Source organism: Cyclopterus lumpus, chromosome 3, assembly GCF_009769545.1.
Source record: "Cyclopterus lumpus isolate fCycLum1 chromosome 3, fCycLum1.pri, whole genome shotgun sequence".
Taxonomy (NCBI): domain Eukaryota; kingdom Metazoa; phylum Chordata; class Actinopteri; order Perciformes; family Cyclopteridae; genus Cyclopterus; species Cyclopterus lumpus.
The window spans coordinates 12,412,452-12,431,156 of record NC_046968.1 but is presented as its reverse complement, the minus strand read 5'-3'; the positions used below and the strand labels follow the sequence as shown (position 1 = coordinate 12,431,156).

General features: G+C 40.3%; 2 protein-coding genes across 2 annotated transcripts; one reads left to right on the top strand and one right to left on the bottom strand.

Moving 5' to 3' along the window:
• The first annotated feature begins 5,037 nt into the window (after positions 1-5,037).
• eif3jb (eukaryotic translation initiation factor 3, subunit Jb) lies at positions 5,038-11,057 on the top strand. The gene is made up of 8 exons (XM_034527467.1): positions 5,038-5,197; positions 5,344-5,432; positions 7,928-7,985; positions 8,104-8,198; positions 8,303-8,399; positions 9,117-9,287; positions 9,420-9,493; positions 9,838-11,057. Exons 1-8 carry the CDS (start codon positions 5,185-5,187, stop codon positions 9,964-9,966), a joined length of 726 nt encoding a protein of 241 aa, XP_034383358.1. The 5' UTR covers positions 5,038-5,184; the 3' UTR covers positions 9,967-11,057.
• A 99-nt stretch (positions 11,058-11,156) lies between these two features.
• On the bottom strand, positions 11,157-16,760 carry cilp (cartilage intermediate layer protein, nucleotide pyrophosphohydrolase). The gene is made up of 8 exons (XM_034528938.1): positions 16,691-16,760; positions 16,147-16,200; positions 15,782-16,051; positions 15,235-15,411; positions 14,809-15,114; positions 14,547-14,655; positions 13,879-14,027; positions 11,157-13,726 (listed from the first exon to the last, which is right to left on the bottom strand). Exons 1-8 carry the CDS (start codon positions 16,758-16,760, stop codon positions 11,367-11,369), a joined length of 3,495 nt encoding a protein of 1,164 aa, XP_034384829.1. The 3' UTR covers positions 11,157-11,366.
• Between the last annotated feature and the right edge of the window lie 1,945 nt (positions 16,761-18,705).

Genomic DNA, 18,705 nt, shown 5'->3' with positions numbered 1-18,705 from the left:
ACAGGGGTCATATGAAGACCTATTCCTTGGTCGTACAGTTATTTCCTGGAGTCTTGCTATACAATGATGCTCCATGTCAAACTATTCCTTTATTGTATGACAATCATCTCAAAATTATTGTTTCAGATTACATTTCTATTCCAATAAAGTATGTATATATATATATATATATATATATATATATATATATATATATGTATGTAAAATGAGTCATATGTGTACCAACAGCATCTCCTTATCAGACATTTGTGTTTGTGTCCTTCACCAGCGACTGCTATGGTCCCTACTTGTGAGATTCTGCATACAACAGCTCCCTCTGTCTGGACCTCCAGCAGTCTGCTCAGCATGTCTTCATGGGCCTTCTCCAACTGTCTGGAGCTGATGGGTCATGACCCGTACTTTGCATCCTACCAACGCAGCCAGCTGCTCATGAAAGTCAAACAGGTGAGATCCTACTGTAGTCCACCGCAGTCCATTCACCACCAGGTGTTTGATTCAAGGCTGTAGAGCGGCATGTTCCCTCCCCAGTCCAGGTTTTAATCCTGTGTGTCTGCTCTGTCTTTACTGGACGTGGGAAGATATACGGCCCCGTCTCGTCCTTCTCCCAGTCTGTGATCTCTCAGCTGGGTGGGATAGCGATCGCGCTGTCACCAGAGGAGCTGAGCAGCCTGCGACTGACTGAGCGAAGCAGCATCGCTGCTCTCGGTGCTGTCAGAGCCTGGAGCAACAGACAGGTAGCTGCTTGGGCCGCAACACTTAATATATCACATAGATTTACTAAACGGTCTGCTTTAACTCAATTTGACCAAATGTGCACAGTAGTTAGGACCACAATCTGTTTTCTTTCTTTTTAAAAGATTTTTTTTACACATAACACATATTGTGCCTTTTTAAAATGTTTAATTTTCTGAGAATGCAGAGTGTAAAATATACATTTTCCATGACCACTGAAAGTCTTGATTCTGGTTAATGTGCAGATGTCGATTCATTTGTATTCAAACAGTATGACTGGACACCTTTTTGTTTGCTAAATATATGCACCAATATTAATCTCTAGGTGCTCAGTGAGATCCACTTAAAAGTAGTTTCAAACCTGTTTGATCTAAACAGAAATATGTCATAAGTAAATGAATGATTGATACTTTAAATTTGATTAAATATGACAATTTCTTTTGGCAACCGACCATTATATATGTAGAATAATAATAACCCAACAACTAATATACTACAATTATCATGGATGACAAGAACCACAAAAAATGGCATTAAAGTTGACTCAAATCTTCACTAAGAAGTTTAAAAATCACTAAACAATGTCCTCATGAAAGTAGACTTGTTGCCGTGCTGTTGTTTTAGGGCTGTCGTATTAAACTGCATCCGTTTTAGTTCCCTGATAAACTGAGTGTATCTGGATCATAACTCTTATTTTCATTGCAGCTTTCTGCCCTGTTTACCACCGTGTTAAACTCCACAAAGCAGAGTCCGAGCCAGCTTGACTCCAGCACACTGGTGGCGATGGGATACATTGTGTGTGGAGCAAAAACCACAGAGATGAACTATTTCAATGCCGTAGAGTTCAGGTGAGCAGATGAAAACGGGCTCTTTCTGAGAACTACTCTGTTGCTGATAATATTCAGTCAAAGTGATTTCCACTCACTCCTCCACTCCCTCTGCTGTGTCTCTCCCTGGTGGCTGCAGCAAGGCGGTGCTCTGGCTGGGTCAGCTGAGGCTGGCCTGCTCAGAGGAGCAGCTGCTGGCTCTTGTTGGGCTTCTGACCCACCGTCTTGCTTTTGGACCCATAAGTTCATGGGGAACGGCTGTCTTCATTGAGATCGGAGTTCTGGCAGGTATTCACCGTCACCCTGTATGACTTTTACAGAGTTGGAATATTTTCTCTTCTGCATTAAATACAACTATGAATTTGTTATTCATAGAATTTGCAATGGAGACGGGTGTATTCAATTACACTGTGGAAGAAAAATGTGTTGATTCTCTCTTATTTGTGGTGCTCAGGAAAAATGTTATGTTTACATCCCTAAATTAAAGCCAACTTGTTTTGTTTTTATTATTTGTTTTCTTGACACCCTCTAAAAGTATTCTGTCACTCCTATTGTTGAATCCCAGTGTTTTTTGACTTAGGCAACCTTTGTGCTACTTCACTCTCTTTGAAACCTATTGCACTTTTTACAGCTGGTCTCCCAGACATGGCTATGTCAGCTTTGGTGAATGAGCAGATAGAAGGAATCACACCTGCGGCTGTTTCAATGATACCGGCTGATAAGTTTGCTGTAAGTCAACATTTGATAAAACAACAAAACAACATTCACACCAGATTTCACAGCTGTTTTATTCAGTCAATCTGCTCCTGTGTTTCTCTTTGTGTCTGTGTGTCTTGTCATTTCCTCAAAAGGTGGTGTTTCACCAGAGACAGATCAGCATGTTCTCCTATGAGCAGGCGGCTGAAGTAACTGATGAGCAGCTCTCTGCTCTGTCAGATGTTCAGAGGACAGCTCTGGCTATGGTGCTGACCCCGTGGGAGGACAGGCCTGTGGACTTCAAGGGTAAACCACTTACATCTTTGAAACTCTTATTGTCCACTTATGATTGTAAATGATTTTGGAAGTTTATTTATTTGTTTATCTCGTGAACATGATTGCTCAAACTGAATGTGTGTCCCAAGTCCATATATACTAAAACTATAACAGTATGTGAAGTCCAAATATTATTAATATAATGTCTTATTAATTAACACTAGTATAAAAGAAATAGAACACTTAAGGTTTGAGCTTAATGGAAATCATACAAGATATGCACTGACAGACATCACTCCAACTAAGACGTTAGACAATTATTGCCAATAAAACTCTACAAAGAAAAAACTGAAGGTTTTTTCAAAGATGTAATACTTGATTTTATTTTAGTTTTTTAGATGAGCCACCATCAGCAATTTGTTTTTATTGTTTACCAGCTGTCAGTAGAAGATTCATGTCCTTTGTCCTCACAGTCAGTCATTTTTGATCAGATCCTACACAAAGGGGCTTTCAATTTTACATTTTAAGGGTGAATATATTTTATACAGAAAACCCTGGTTAGAGTAGTGTGGAATAGGGATGCATTATGGGACACAATTATGCTGTTTATGTTTAATTATTTCACAAGTGCATGTATCTGTTTTATAGACTAAATGATATCATATAAAAAACCAATAACATATCAGACTCAGAATCAGCTTTATTGACCATGTGTGTATATATATATATATATATATATATATAAATATATATAGATATACACACACACACACACACACACAAAGTGACAATGAAATTAAGATACAACTGTAATGATGCAGAGTACAAGGATGCTTAAATGAATATGGAAAGATTGTCACATGATACTTTATGTATATGAGGTAGGTGGAATATCTATATATAATTTAAAATATATAGGTCCTGGATTATTGCACACAGATTTGTTTCTGACGCTGTAAGCTGTTCTGGTGTCTGGTTGTTTGGGCCTACAGTGCTCTGTAGCGCAGACCAGAGGGGAGGAGTTGGAACTAGTTGTGTGCAGGGTGTGGGTGATGATATGATTACTTTAGGAGAGATTGTGAACTTCTTATATGATGTTGTCATTTTCTTTTGGGATAAAAAGAAAGAGATTCAATGGGGATGAGGATGCTTCTAGTTATTTCATGGCCATAAAATGAATGCACTTCTAATATTGGAATATACCAACTGACAAACTCAAGAAGATGTATTGAACTACTCTGAAATTTGTTTAACAATGTTTTCTCTTATGACATAAAAAGACGGAAAACTCACATTGCTTTGCAATATATTTCAATTGGTTTCCCTGTATTCCTGTAGGGAAGTCACTGGGGCTGGCACTGAGCTACAGTCCCCTGTGTCTCATACTGGGACTACTGCTGCTGCTACTGCCCTGCCCTTATCTGCCCTGGCACATGACCCCACTCGCCCCTGTTGGATCGGGCAACACCTTCGCAACCACAAGATGATCTCATTTATCTGTACAATAACATACCTCTTGTCTTATAGGATGTCTATAAAGTCTATTTCATGAGATTGTAATGTATTCTGTGCAACTAATATCTATATACACATATCAACTTTCAGCATCAAAGCAATCAAATGTCTCGTTTCAAACTAAAAAATTAAAAAACATTGTTACAGCACACATATAAACATAAAATACAAAGTCAAACCTACAGTCACATAATTATGGTCATACACTATATATATATATATATATATAGCTTATTTATTTATTTTTTGATAAATCTGTATGAATCCTTACCCAGAAAGGCAACCCAAACACTTAAAAGATGTAAATGTAGTTATGAGACAGTTATAATGTGCAAATCGAAGTTGTGATGCAAATATAAAAAGCTATATATTTTTGTGAAATTATATACAATTATATCATATTTATAGTAAGAGTAGTATTGTTTGCTACATTTATTTATCTTTTGTGAGTTATCTTGATTCGATAACCGGTAGCTACATAATGCTCAATGAGATCTGATTGTAGTGTTGGTTTAACTCCCGTCTATTTTTGCTGTGCGTTTTGTAGTGTTGGGCACACTTTCTGGTGTGATAGATCTAAATTATTAAACTTAACCAATCTGCCTCTGATAGACTGTTCATTTTTGATAAGCATGTACCGTAATATAATAAACTATGTGGACAGAAAATATAAATACTTATTTCTTATTGGCTTTGAAAGTTAACATTATGTATATAGTAAGTTAAATATAACAATTATGAACATTGTATCAACAAAGATTCATTTTTAAAGTAAAAACGATGGTTTATCTAACAACATGACCTCAATCTGAAAACGTTGACTCATCGTTTTTTTATATTCTATTCTACGATCTGTTGAAATAATGTATATGAAGTAAAGTGTAATTAAATTTCCCCTCTGGTTGTCACATTATCCATCACACACCATATCATGTTTTGCGACTATTTAATTAAATAAAGGGACCAGGCTCCCACACCGGTGTCATGTCGCCTGAAGTAACGCGAGCTCGGGGAAGCCATGTCACAAGATAGGCGCGCAGAGTGACGTCCAGAAGGTGGGAGCCGTTTCTGAACGTGGCCAACGGGCTGCAGCACTGACTCTACAGCGAGCCTGTCAAACACAACCAACACAGCCAACATGGCGGACTGGGGTGAGAATCTAAGTTAGGAAACATCGCGATCTGTACACAGCCGCTTCACACAACCATTGTTTCACGAGCCTAACGCTCCGTTTTTGTTCAAACTCAGCCGTTAGATGTGGATCGGCCTAACGAATTTCATGTTGTCGCTTTTACAGACGCTGAAACCTTCGAGCCGGAGGAGCCGACTAAAAAGGCGGCATCGATGGACAAATGGGAAGGCGAAGACGACGAGGACGACGTTAAGGTGAGGTACACGCTCGGACTGAAGCCTGCGCGTGTCGTGGTGACCGTTAACCCAGCTGTTAGCCTGGCCCGGCTGATGTCGAGCTAACCTTAGGGATCCGAGGCTGTCAATCCTAACGGCCGTGTTCGCCGCCTGCTAGCAACAAGCTAACTCATGTGGCTCTTAACTGGCAGCCTGGAGTAACTCTACCAAGCGAGCTAACGTGTTCAGCTGATCCAATGGACCGCTATCACGGGGAATGCTAGCTGGTTGTGGATTAAACGTAATCTTCTGGGTGCTAGAGTGGTTTGCTTTCTTTAAGAAGCTTACAATTAACGATGTGATATCTTGGATAGCCGGTCTATTTTTGGACAACGTAGCTTGAAGCTAACTTTAAACATGAGGCGGCCTTGGCGTGCTAACCAACTTTAGCCACAATCAGATGAAATCATCAGATGGGTTGATGACTCAACTCAAGCCAAGAGTGAGGCCTAGAACTGTCCAGCGTAACAACAGACGTGGGGGAGGGAACTGGTGCTCACTTGATACTGTGGAACAAGTGGTTATAAGCTAAATGTTGACATGGTGGCTGTCCAGAAACCTCTGATGTTGACTCGGGGAAAGTGCTGGTAGAGGCCTCAATTGTTCAGTTTTCTGTCCAATGTGGGGCTCAAAGCCAAAGAAACGGATGAGTGCATGTCCTCCATAGTACACTGTGTGGTACACTAATTTGTAAGTGGATTGTTTTGAGTTATTGTTCTAATTACAATATGCTCAAATACAAGTTTTCTTTTCACAGCTCATTGAGCAATGTGTGTTTTTTTACATTAAATTACATGTCATTTAGCTGACGCTTTTATCCAAAGCGACTTACAATAAGTGCATTAAACCATGAGTCCAAACTCAGAACAACAAGAATCAAGCAAGTACAATTTCTTCAATAACGTTAAACTACAGAATACTATCCGTAAGTGCCATTTAAGTGCTACTAAAGTGCTAAACAACAAAGTGCTATTGGTAAGGGACATTTAAGTGCTACTAGAGTGCTACTACGGCTCTACCCTCCCTATTCAAGGTTTAGTCGAAAAAGATGTGTTTTTAGTTTGCGACAGAAGATGTAGAGACTGTATCTCTTAGTAAATATAAGTAAGTTCTTTCGGTTAGGTGTTTTTAGGTACAACATGGAAAACAATTATCTTATTTTGATTCACATTAAACAGTTGCTCAGTGGCAATAATTCTTACTTTTACAGTTAAGGCACTCTAATACTGGCATATTGACAATAATGGATAAATAAATATCACGTATTTCTGATTCTGCTATCCTCCCCATCATAAGAATCTGATCTGTTGACAATTCCTAGACCATTCAGATTCAAAGCATTACGGTTCAAGTGGTCCCATATACACAGTGATACTCTATGGGAATACTTTACTTTGGCACAGTCTGAATCTCACCCTTCTCATCGGGCTAAACCATCTAGCATTCTACAGTGCTGCTACAGCAGACTGCAACTGGTGTGCTGTCAACAACTTTCTGGATAAAACTCATGCTCATTTGTGTGTGTGAGAAACTGAACAGCTGTTTGTGTTACATGTGTGCATGGAAAGGAACTGCACATACCAAACTGAAAGTCCTGTACTGAACGCTTCAATACCAATACACATATTGTTACTCCCCTAATATCACAATATAGAAGATATACGCAAAGTCTCACACAATTATTAAGCAACCTGATGTTCCCAAAGTGTGTACCACTGGTGGTATGCTAGAGGCTGGCAGAAATACCCAACAATTGCACTCCCAATTTGTCCTCAACTTAAAAAAAACCAAATTGTCATTTCATTTTTATTACAGACCAGTCGGTCTTTACATCTGCACATAATATTACAATTAGGGAAACATTAGTTGTTATCTAAATTTAATGTGGTTGGACATGATGTCTGACGTAGCATAGACTAGTAGCGTTGGCTAAATGTAGCTGGATTCAGACTCGATTTGTTGATTTAAAGAAGAATGAGTATAAATTTTAATTGGATACAAGGTCAAAAAGCTTTACATATGGTTCTTGCTTAGATGCTGATGGACTGTACCTGTCGTGTAATTGCATTGATTTAGGTCATTCACCTGTCTGAGCGCCTCATCATTCAGTGCTGGAATTATTACTACACGTTTATATATATATATATATATATATATATATATATATTTTTTTTTATTTATTTGGTGGCGTAATAATCGCGCGACACAACGAATCGATAATGCAATTCGTTGCCAACTATTTTAAGAATCGATTTTATCGATTCGTTGTTGCAGCCCTAATGTATGTATAACATTTCGGATTTTTTATCTGGTTTTGTTTAAATGTGTGTGTGTGTGTGTGTGTGTGTGTGTGTACACGTGTGTGTGTGTGTGTACTTCTTTATCATGGTTTCAATAAAAACAATTCCACAGTTTGCTTGTTTAACCTGAACAATAAAATGGCAACTATCCCCCCCCCTTTTTTTTATTCACAGGACAATTGGGATGATGAGGATGAAGAAAAAGAGAAAAAGGCAGCGCTGAAGAAGAAGGGTGCAGATATGTTTTAGATTTCTGGCTGTTTCAGAAGAATGTGATGCATTGTATGTCAATAATGAGCAAAGTTGTTTTTACTCCAAATTCACATGTTTTATTATTTAATTATTTAAAGCGTTGGAGACGAAGGTTTCTGAAAAGAAAAAGCTGAGTGAGAAGATCAAAGAGAAAGAGAAACAGGAGGAGCTGAAGAAGAAAGAGTTGGCGGAAGTTAGTTAAATCTGCATTTATTTTCTTTCCATTATGGCTGTTGCAGTATTGTATTCTGTTCATCATAATGTTTACATTTCTACTTATGACATCTTTTATCACAGGAAGAAGAGCTCACACCTGAAGAAGAACTTGCAGAGAAGATAAGGGTGAAAAAATTACAGGAAGACGCTGACCTGGAGTTAGCAAAAGATGCTTTTGGTAAGACATGATCACACTTGAGCACACATTTGTATAAAACAAACTCCTAACATAAACAAAGATGTATCTGGATCCCAAAGAATTTCTTTCTTTTTTTTAACAGTTGTGAGAAAGATGCATACTGAGGGTGTCTTTCTACAATTGAAAAATCAACTTACCAGTGCTCTTACCTATTGTGCATGCTGGCTCCTCCAGATCCATTTTCTGATGCACCGTGTAAACACTAGTAACGAACTAAAGGTTTAATATAAGTCCATATTTATTAGTGGTGTAACAGACCACGGTTGATCTGCGATTGGTATGGATCCCCCCCGTTTGCATTTCGGCATGCATGTGAACCGCGGTTTAATTACAGTTTAACATTAACCACCGCAGTGGGAAATAAAGTTTTACTCACGATTATCGTTATCCGCCAATATTCAATAAAATATGCAATCAGGACATCAGCATTTATTTCGTAAAATTTAGCTTTGGTGAAAAACTAGAATAAATCCAGTTGTATGAAGAAGATATTTTCACAGCAATATCAAATAAATATTAGAGATGAATTATGACCTTTTAACACTACCTCTAAGAAGATTATTAATACTACTAATGACAAGATTTGTTTTAATCGATAGAACTAATTATCGGTTGTTTGCTTTGCATCTGTTACTCTGTATGCCCTTTTTTTTTTTTTTCAAGAGACTTCAAACTATTTTGAATGTATTTTTTCAGGTGTTGGCAGCACTTCAAACAGTGTCACTGGGATTGACGCCATGAGTCCATCTTCCAAAGAAGACTTCACAGAGTTTGAAAAATTGCTGAAAGAAAAGATATCCCAGTTTGAAAAATCTGTGCATTATTCAAGTTTCTTGGATTCATTGTTTCGGGAACTCTGTATTTCATGTAAGTAGCATCTTTTACAGTTATTTTCACTGAACAATATCAATCAATATTATTATTGTTTCACTATCGGTACCTTGCATTTCAATCAGAGCCGGCCTGACCATAACTTGTTTTTTTTCCTCCCTCTTACAGTGGAAGTAGAAGACTTGAAGAAAGTCAGTAATTCTCTGACAGCCCTACTTAGTGAAAAACAGAAACAAGAAAAAGTGAGTGACTGCATGCTTGTATTTCCTCATATTAATTCTGATCTGTAGTTTATATGCAGAAGTGCTGTTCACCAAGCACAGTAGGCCAGATGTGTGCTCATAATCAACTGCTATGCAGCTAGTTTGTTCAACGCTCATGTGGTTTCTCTACTGAATCTAAAGTAATATTTGTTAATTCAATTATAATACCAACCTACTCATTTACCAGCAGAACAAATTAATTATTCAGTTTGTTGCGTAGTTGAATCAGAGAATTCTCAGATCGAATTAGAAAATGTTTTTGCTGTGAATGTGTCGTCTTATGAAGTAATTTCTATAAACGTGAATTTCATTTGACTTTACAGCAAAACAAAGGCAAGAAGAAGAAGAAAGGGGTCGTAGCTGGAGGTGGATTGAAAGCACAGTTGAGAGATGACCTTGAGTATGCAGAGTTTGATGGTGGCTACGCCCAAGACTATGAGGACTTCATGTGACACTGGCTCCATCACTACTGCCCTTTACCCCTCCTAACCCTCCTCAGAAATGCAACTGTACCTTTTTCATGCTGTCCAGTGCCATCCTGGAAAATCTGAACTATGTGTTGCCCCCTTCATTTTGCTTCAATGACCAGAGGGATTATACCAGGGAGCATCTGGTCTCACCAACTCTTTATGTTCATACAAATGGAATTGCCTTTTCCTGTCCCATTCAGCCTCGACTCACACATCATACATTATCTGTTGGGTGACCCAGCTTCAATGGAGAATACATTGTAACTGCTGTTGCCTGGGTTTTGCAGGCCTCATTTTGTATTAAATGTTGCTTCTTTTAAAACGGTAGATACAGTATTGCAGTTGTAAGTAAAGTGACATAGAAACACATGGTTCTATGCAAATTCTTTAACCAGAATGTCATGGATATATTATTGGTCTTGCTTACCTGTGGATGGTTCTCTTACAGGAAAGTATATAGTATCTATAACTTTGGTTGCCAAATTCAGAATTATTCATCCTTATATCGGGAAGGGTTGCGTTGTGGGTGAATTTTGAGACTGACGCAACATGTAAGTAGTTGTAATTTTACAGAGAGCACATGACATTCACTGTAAGGTTAAAGGGATGGACAAGTAGGCTATAATAAATGTGACTTTAAGACCTCATAGCCATTCTCTTGATACATCTCTGGACTATCCTTGAACATATGGAGCAAAGAGTACTGAAAGGTATTTTTTTTGTGCATTTAAAAAAAAAAAAAAGAAGAAGAAGTAATTCACTAATTTGATTTCTACTAATGCAGAAAAGGAATGGATCAGGCAAGTGGACTAACTTTCTTCGACTGGTCTCCTAATCATTGCTTCTGCAGGCTTGTATCAAGTGTGATGAAGGAGCGGGGGCTTATGGGCGTCACCCACCATGTCTTCATATGGGCTACAGTTAATTGAAAAGGGGTGTAGTTCTCCTTTTTTTTTCCAAAGCAATTGATCAGTTTCAATGTTACATTGACAAATGGATACACAATGTGGAAGATACAGCATCTGCAGTGTTTTATAAGCATCTAATTTAATAAATCACTGGTCAAAAATAAATCGTTTCTTTTCTTGTTTACAACATCAATGAAAGAAACTTAAATGCAATAACACAGCACCCTGATTATACATTTTTAAAGCATGTGTAATAAATACTCTATTTACAGTTTCAAGTAAATATTTGCCACAGTACAGTTGAAAATGTAAGGTAAACAAAAATACAAGAAATAGGTCTAGCTTTGTTCTGTTAAATATTCCCTTAATTTGAAAGAAATGTAAAATGTTTGTATCAAAACAAGGTCAATCCTGTCGTCTCCAATGCCGGTCTGAATGTTGTTTCTGTTCAGGCTTTTCCTTCAGTGTTGTCATTTAGCTTCTGGCCTTTGTGCGCCTTCCTGCAGGATTTCTTGTGCTGCGTCTGCTGCTGCTGCGGGGAGCGTTGGCCCTCTGGCGGCGCCGGTTCTGCCTACCTTCTCCTCTCACCACGCTTGTTACTGCTTGACCTTGAGAACTCTGCAGGGCCTGGAAGACGCTCTGGCTTGTCGCCTCACGATCTCCACAGGTGAACGTCAGCGCTACGCCCTCATTGCTCTTCATAACACGAGATGTACCGTCTGAAGTGCCATCAAAGCAGCGTCCGAGTGCAATCTCTTTGGCCGCGCGGGGATCCTGGTCCGTCACTGTATAAATTCCGTAGTTGTGGCCCAGGGGGTCAAGAGGTGCGAGCATGGTGAACTCATTGGTGTCATTGTTGACGGCGAGGGGCAGATGGTTGACCAGATACTCCTGAAGGATTGTGTTGACCTGATCTCTTTTACAGCTTCCTTGTGGAATCACCTTCACTAGGGTGCGATCTACACGTTGCTGATCATACAGCATACCACTGCACTTGAACTCCAGGCACACAGCTGAAATGGTTGCCTGTTCCATGTCACGGATGCTGCGAGTATCTCGGAGGCCATACAGCTGGCCTACCGTCTTCGGGTGGGTGCCACCCATGTTACGGGAGCGCACATTGATCTCATGTGGGCTGTTCATTTTTACTTTGATGTAACAGGCCCGGTATTCCATGGGCTTGGGCCACCAGGTCAGATAGTCCTCTGTCCAGCTCATTGGGTCATCTTCATTGAATGGCACTGTGTTGTAATCGTAGCGGTCTCCTTCTACTCTTGAGAAGCGGAAGTGTGCTGCACTGAACGGGGCCTCCTCGCATTCCTTCAAGTTCTCAAATGTGTACACTGGCCCATTGCTTTCCTCTGCTGTGTTGGCACTTGGTTTTGCCACATTGATGCTGAATGCAGTGGTCTTCACTCTCGGATCTTCATGGTCAGTCCGCCTGTAGTTCAGCTTACTCAGGTAAGGCTGGGGCACTCCAATTAAGTTGGGATTGAGTTTGGGAGTAGAAGAGACGGCCTCCAACTCCTCTCCTCCAAGGTTGGCCATGACATACGCAGAGTAGGCATCAGCTTTTTGTTCGTCGCAAAAAGCAGGAAGACAGGCACCACTGGAGCCAGTTACAACACTATCGAAACGGCCCCAGGCACGTGGGTTAGAGGAGTAGCCAGCTGAGGGCTCCATGTTTATAAGACTCACCACAACTCCCTCCACCTGTTCACTGGGCATGAAGCGTTCACTACGGAAGGTCCTCACTTTCACATAACACCTGCGGTTCTCTGGGACGTCCAGGTTAAAAAGACGCCTCTCTCTGATCTCCATGTTACCAATCAGAAAGGTTCTCTCCTCCCTTTTTCCTCTTCTTTTCTTCTCCACCTGCAGACTTCCTTCTTCCTCCCACAGGCCCGTATCGGGGTTCAGTGACCACAGCTTCATGGTATTGAGGTGCTCAGACATCTTCACCTGGGCAGAATCTAGGAACACCTTCACTTCTCCTGCGTTCAGCGGCTCGTTGTTTTCTTCACCCCTAAAGTCAACTGAGAACATCCCGTAGGTTCTGAGCGGCATGGTATCGCCTTCATCTCCTACAAAGTTGAGATCACTTTGAGCTGCAGCAGCGGTGGAGACGTCTCTGGGGTCTAGGAACGTTACGCTAGCATTTACATTACCAGTGAAGACTTCTCCTTTTTCTGTATAGAAGGCATTGGGAGGAATCTGGATTTGAACCATTGCCTCCTGGCCCTCTACCTCTCCAAGCTCCAAAGTGTTGGTTTCTGTTGGGCTGATGGTCACAGGAAGTTTCTTTCTTAGAAGTTTGATCTCATGGTAGACAGACCCTCCTTTGGTGTTAAATGGAAGTACCTTTGTGGTGTTGATAAATTTCTGCATGTTGTCCACAAAAGTCAGGACTAGCCTCTCTGTGTCTGGAGGAACCTGAATGGAGAAGGTACCTTTGTAGCCAGTGCGGCTGATTCGGACTCCATTCATAAAGACATGGCCAAACCTCATTGGCTCACCATTGTCTGCAGCAACGGCCCGACCGCGCACAATGGCCTTGGTGTCCACACATTTCTGGCAGCCGCATCCAGTCACCACCATGGTGGGCAGTTGGTAGCCCTGGCATGTTATCTGCATCTTCTCCATCTTTTTGACACCACAGCAGTAAACCACTTTGTCCTTGCACCTGATGCCATTGTCCAGCTGTCCAGCACATGTAATTGAGGGGCATTTGCCCACATCGTAGTAAAAGGAGTCTGTGCTGTTTTGGTGGCAGTCATGTGGAAGACGGATGAGGTGGGATTCAGGCTTGGGATTACATGAATGCTCGTCTCTAGCTGTGTAAGAGATGAAGTGTTGAATTTAGTTTGATCATACTACCAAATTTTAGAATACAGTAGGAATCCCATTTATATTACTCTACACAATGCTATACAAGTCTGTGCATTCATATTCCTGTGTATTTAATATACATTTACTGAGAACACACCTAAGACTTTGAGTGTAGCTGGCTTGGTCTTAATAGCCCCAGAGGGACCACTTGCTCTACAGTAGTACTGCCCAGTCTGCTCAGGGTGCAGATTCTTTAGGACCAAGGTGCTCTCAGACTGCTTCTCCTGGAGACTGTTGTTATGAAACCTGTTGGTTCACACGGAAGAAAAAGGGAAGCAAAGTTGTTGAATATTCCATATTATTAATATATTTGATGCATCCATGAAGGGCTGTAGTACTCAAGTCCGGTCTCAAGACCACTTTGTTGAAGTCTAGTACTTGTCTTGGGCTCAACTATGAGAACTGGTCAAGTTGTCCCAGTCTGCTGATCCACGTTTAGATGTAAAGAACACTGCCTGAGAGAATAAATACGTAACTGTAGAAATATGATATGGTCCTCAAACTTAATTTATTGCATTGATTAGTTTGATGTGAGAAGACGGGTGAATATTGTTTATAGATACATTTTTTCTGTCCATTCTAACTCCTTAATCGCTATGTTAGCGTTGGACAGACACGATTGCCTATTGTGGTCCTGAACAGGACTCGATAAGCTCTGGGCTTGGTCTTGACTTGGTCTAGACTCTGACTTATCTTGTCTACAGTCCTGCGTCTCTGTGACTCAAAAACGTGTGTGGTCTATAAATTCACTGTTGCAAGTCCTACCATTGGTACTTGTCTGGTTGTGGTGTTCCTGCCACTTTGCAGCAGAAGGCGGCAGTTTGTCCTTCCCTCCTGACCTTGCTCTCAGGGTTGACCAGCACATGGAGCTTCTCTGACAAATCACAATCAGAGATACACAAATAACATGAACTATAAATTCCTTACATGTTTGACAAACTTGTCAATAACATGCACCTAAAAACAAACTTTTTGGTTCACTGCAATAAAATATATGTTGGTGTAAATTCACAGATATTCACCGGACCTGTTCTTTTCAGCTGGACACTGACGACGGAGGTATATTCAGCACTGTGGGGCACAACAACACTGAGGGGGGCGTGACCCTTCAGGTTGACTGTCAGGGTAGTGTTGCCATCAGGGCAGATACCGTGGATGCGGAAATGCCCGTTGTGGTCCGTAAGGGTAAGGAGCTTGCCAGAGCGAAGGAGAGCAGCCCCTTCAGCAGTGAGACCCCCTGCACCACGAACAGAACCCAGAAGGATGTGTTCCTCACACATGCATGCGTCACACTCAGCATTTACCTTCCCCATCACACACTGCCGGGAGCAATCTAAAGAGTAGAATTGAACAAGTTAGCCATTTTATAAATACTCGGTCTCCCAGATTTGAAGATGAGTATATATAGAATTGCAGAAGAAGGTTCTGTCTGAGTAATATAGGGCTAGCTCACCTGTTTCTGGGCATTCTGGTCCACTGCATGCTATCGCTTCCACTTTAGGTCCACTGCAAGGCATAGAGCGTGACTGACAGTTTCTGGAGCGCAGTTGGACCCCCACCTGACCACAGAGGGCAGAGCATGGGTTCCAGTCTGACCACGGACCCCAGTTACCCTTAATGTTCATATTATCTGTTGGAAAAGTGCAAATGACAGTCAAATAGGCAACTGAGAATTATTCTTATTTGCACCTATATCGTCAGGAGGGGAAATTCACAAAGAATGGATTGTGGTTGCTGATATTACCATGAATTGCACATCATTTGCAACAGCTATCAGCCCCGTCTGATTTACAAAAGATATTGTGCTAATGGTATTGCAGTGCAAACACGTCCACTGAGTTTTTGAGTGTGATTTGAGCCTTTTTGTCTCATGGGCACAGGTTTAGCACAAAAGCCACTCAATCCTTTAATGAATTGTCCCTAAAGTGTAGGGCCTTGGGGTTACATTGAGACCATTTTTTGGTGACTCAATGAATATTAAAGGTGTTATGAGAGCAAACCTTTGGCACAGAGGAAACGGACTGAGTAGTTGGAGCAGTTGCGTTCAGGACCCTGCTCCTCATTGAGGCACCAGAAGCCGACAGTGGGGTCTGCATGGATCGTCTCCCCAGTTTCACGGGCTGGGACCCAGTCAGTGGTTCTGGCTTCGATTGCCCTGGGAGTCTCACACACTCGGGCACGGTAGTAGAAGCGAATGGCCTCCAGCTGCTCATAGTCTCCACGGCCTCCGGGGTGGTCGACATTGAACCATGTGGTCCACTCATAGTTGTCTAGACAGAAAACCTGTTAGGAACATGACTCAAACACCAGAAAAAAATGCCTTACTATAGTTATTATATTTTAGTACATTGGGAATACAAGTTACCATCAGAGTGGGACACAGAAGGAGATGAATCTTTGTGGTCTCTTCTCCATGACTCTGCAAGAGACAAATCCAATTGTGGGACCGATTTCTTTACTGTATCTCAGATGATTTTTGTACTGTGCACTACAGTAATATCTGACAAAGCAATTGATATGTTTGAGTTGCATTTAACTCAAACATATCAAACCATTCAAAATCTAAAATCATGTTAATCTTGTGGGTAATTTTTATGTAACAGAGTTCTGGTTGTGGACACCTTTAAATAAGTGGTGAATTTTATTTTTTTTCCAGAATATTCAGAACAACGTTTTCAGGAGGAAATATGTATTACCATCTGTAAAATATGAAAACTGTAATTCAGTTGTCAATTTTGAACATCAAGGCTGGCTTGTTACTGATTGAGAAAACCTGGAATAATACAATAGGGGGTAACATTAATTTAGAAAACGTGACTGCCCACCATAACATATGTAACACATTAATATCCTTTGACTGTACATCATATGTAGGAAGGGTTCTGTGTGAATATTGGTGACTGACCCACCTTGAGCTGTAACAACAATGGCGGTGGTGATTCCCAGGGTGAGAAGAAGAAGAAGAGGCCTCACTGTCATTCTCACTCGCCGCTACGTCTGATCCTTGAACTTTCACCTCTCTCAAAGGGCGTTTCAGATAGAGTCCAGCGACGGAGCCTCACTGGGGGAAATTATTTTTGGATTAAATATCGTGAAACATTTTAAAAAAAAACATTTACATTAACTACACAATGAGACAGTGTTATGTCATACAAAGCTATGTTTTTGTTTAACTCAACAACGAAGTGATTTTATAAACACAGTGAATTGATAAACACAATTCTGTTGGACAGAAACCCCCCACTCAGATTACACATCTGTGTTAGCCATCACCATTTGTCACTGGACACTGAAACACACACACACACGGTTTGCTTTTGTACAGTTTAAATGAAAAAATGTTAAATAAATTCACTGGCAAAACCCCAGATGACAGACTAATTTGTCACCTCTGCTTTTAAATTGAACGAACAGAAAGGATATTGATCATATTAGGATTGGGCAGCCTGGGTTAAAAGCAAAAGTAATTTCAACAAAGGCTATTATTAGATGTGTAAGTTACCAATCTGAAGTAAAGATGTATGTATTTTACATAATCATTCACATTACAAAACTATACAAATGACAGGCTCTGCAATTTGTCTATTTTTTAAAGTCAGTAATAAGTCTTCACTTTAAACTCAAACTGCTAATTACAAGGACCATTTTCTGATGACATTTCAAATCATATAATTAAGCATTCAAGATTGAGATATCACTCTGCCTACATAATTTCAAGTTCATGTTTGTTAGATCAATATGGACACATTAACTTATTTAGTAATCTGTTTCTTTCTTACCTTCTTGTTGAGTGCACTAAACTCCTGGCTTCAGATTTCTGTGTAGAAATGTCCTTTATGCTTTCCCTATATTTATGTTTCACACATCTCTCTCCTACTCCGCTTCACTCTAGTTCAGCTCACTCCTTCACTGTCTCATTTATACCTCTCTGCTACCAGCACCCCTCCCTCCCCTTTTGACAGTGTTCCACTGTGTCTTTTGATTACACTGTTATCCTTATAACCGATCGCTGTCATTGTACAACCATGACACCCAATAGTTATTAGAGTGCTTTGTATAAAAGAAGGAGAGTCACAGGGTCTGAGTAACAAATGCTGGCTTTTAATAAATCAACTCTCTCCTCTCCCCAAATAAAAGACAATGTTAAAAGAAATGGCATAAAATGATCAGCAAAAAAATCATTGAAAAATGTTATAGTGTGCTGGAAAAATGTCTTAAAATGTCAACGTATGGTATACCACAAAGACTCAGAATCTAATGTTTGAACATTTTTTCACAAAACGTTGTATTGTAGAATAACGAGAAAAAATGTCATAGAAACTGTCACATTTTTATTTTTATTTTAGTATGACATGAACATTTTTTTGATTTCTATTACATTTATTTAAAACAATACATATTTGTTTGCGTGTGACTCTTAGAAGGATGCCCTCTGAGCGGGGCAAACAGCGTAAACACGGTGCCGTAGCCGTGGAAGGGGAGGATGAAGAGGAGGGGTTGAATCCCCAAACCTCACTGCTTGATGCCACTGAAACCAACACTGTCCCTTAAGAACAAAGATATGAGCCTCAAAATACATTTCAAGTAAAAAAAGTAAAAGTACTCATTTTGCAGAATGGCCCATTACAGAATAATATACATTATATTACTGGCTTGTTATTAGTGATGCATTAATGACCAGGATGTGGAGCATCAGTTTCTAAAAATACACTAGTGTCAGCCATGTCTGTTAGAGATCCTGTAAAGTCGTCAGTATCTGTTGTTTTGCCACACATCATTCATTAGCTGACCTCAAGGCCAAGAGCATGACAGCATGGTTCTGCACCTCGGTCCTTCTAGTCTTCTTTCAGTCAGGGGACACATGACGGGTGTCTGTGGTTATAGACTGCATTGTACCAGTAGGCTACTTGACATAAAAACAGGG

Bases quoted from the DNA above. Each gene is read 5' to 3' on its own strand.
- eif3jb (XM_034527467.1), top strand. The intron at 5,433-7,927 runs GTGAGGTACACG...TTTTATTCACAG, and splicing joins ACGACGAGGACGACGTTAAG to GACAATTGGGATGATGAGGA. The intron at 9,288-9,419 runs GTAAGTAGCATC...TCCCTCTTACAG, and splicing joins TCGGGAACTCTGTATTTCAT to TGGAAGTAGAAGACTTGAAG.
- cilp (XM_034528938.1), bottom strand. From the start codon at position 16,760: ATGACAGTGAGGCCTCTTCTTCTTCTTCTCACCCTGGGAATCACCACC. The intron at 14,656-14,808 runs GTCCGGTGAATA...GTGATTTGTCAG, and splicing joins TGTCCAGCTGAAAAGAACAG to AGAAGCTCCATGTGCTGGTC. The intron at 14,028-14,546 runs GTAGGACTTGCA...GTGAACCAACAG, and splicing joins CAACCAGACAAGTACCAATG to GTTTCATAACAACAGTCTCC.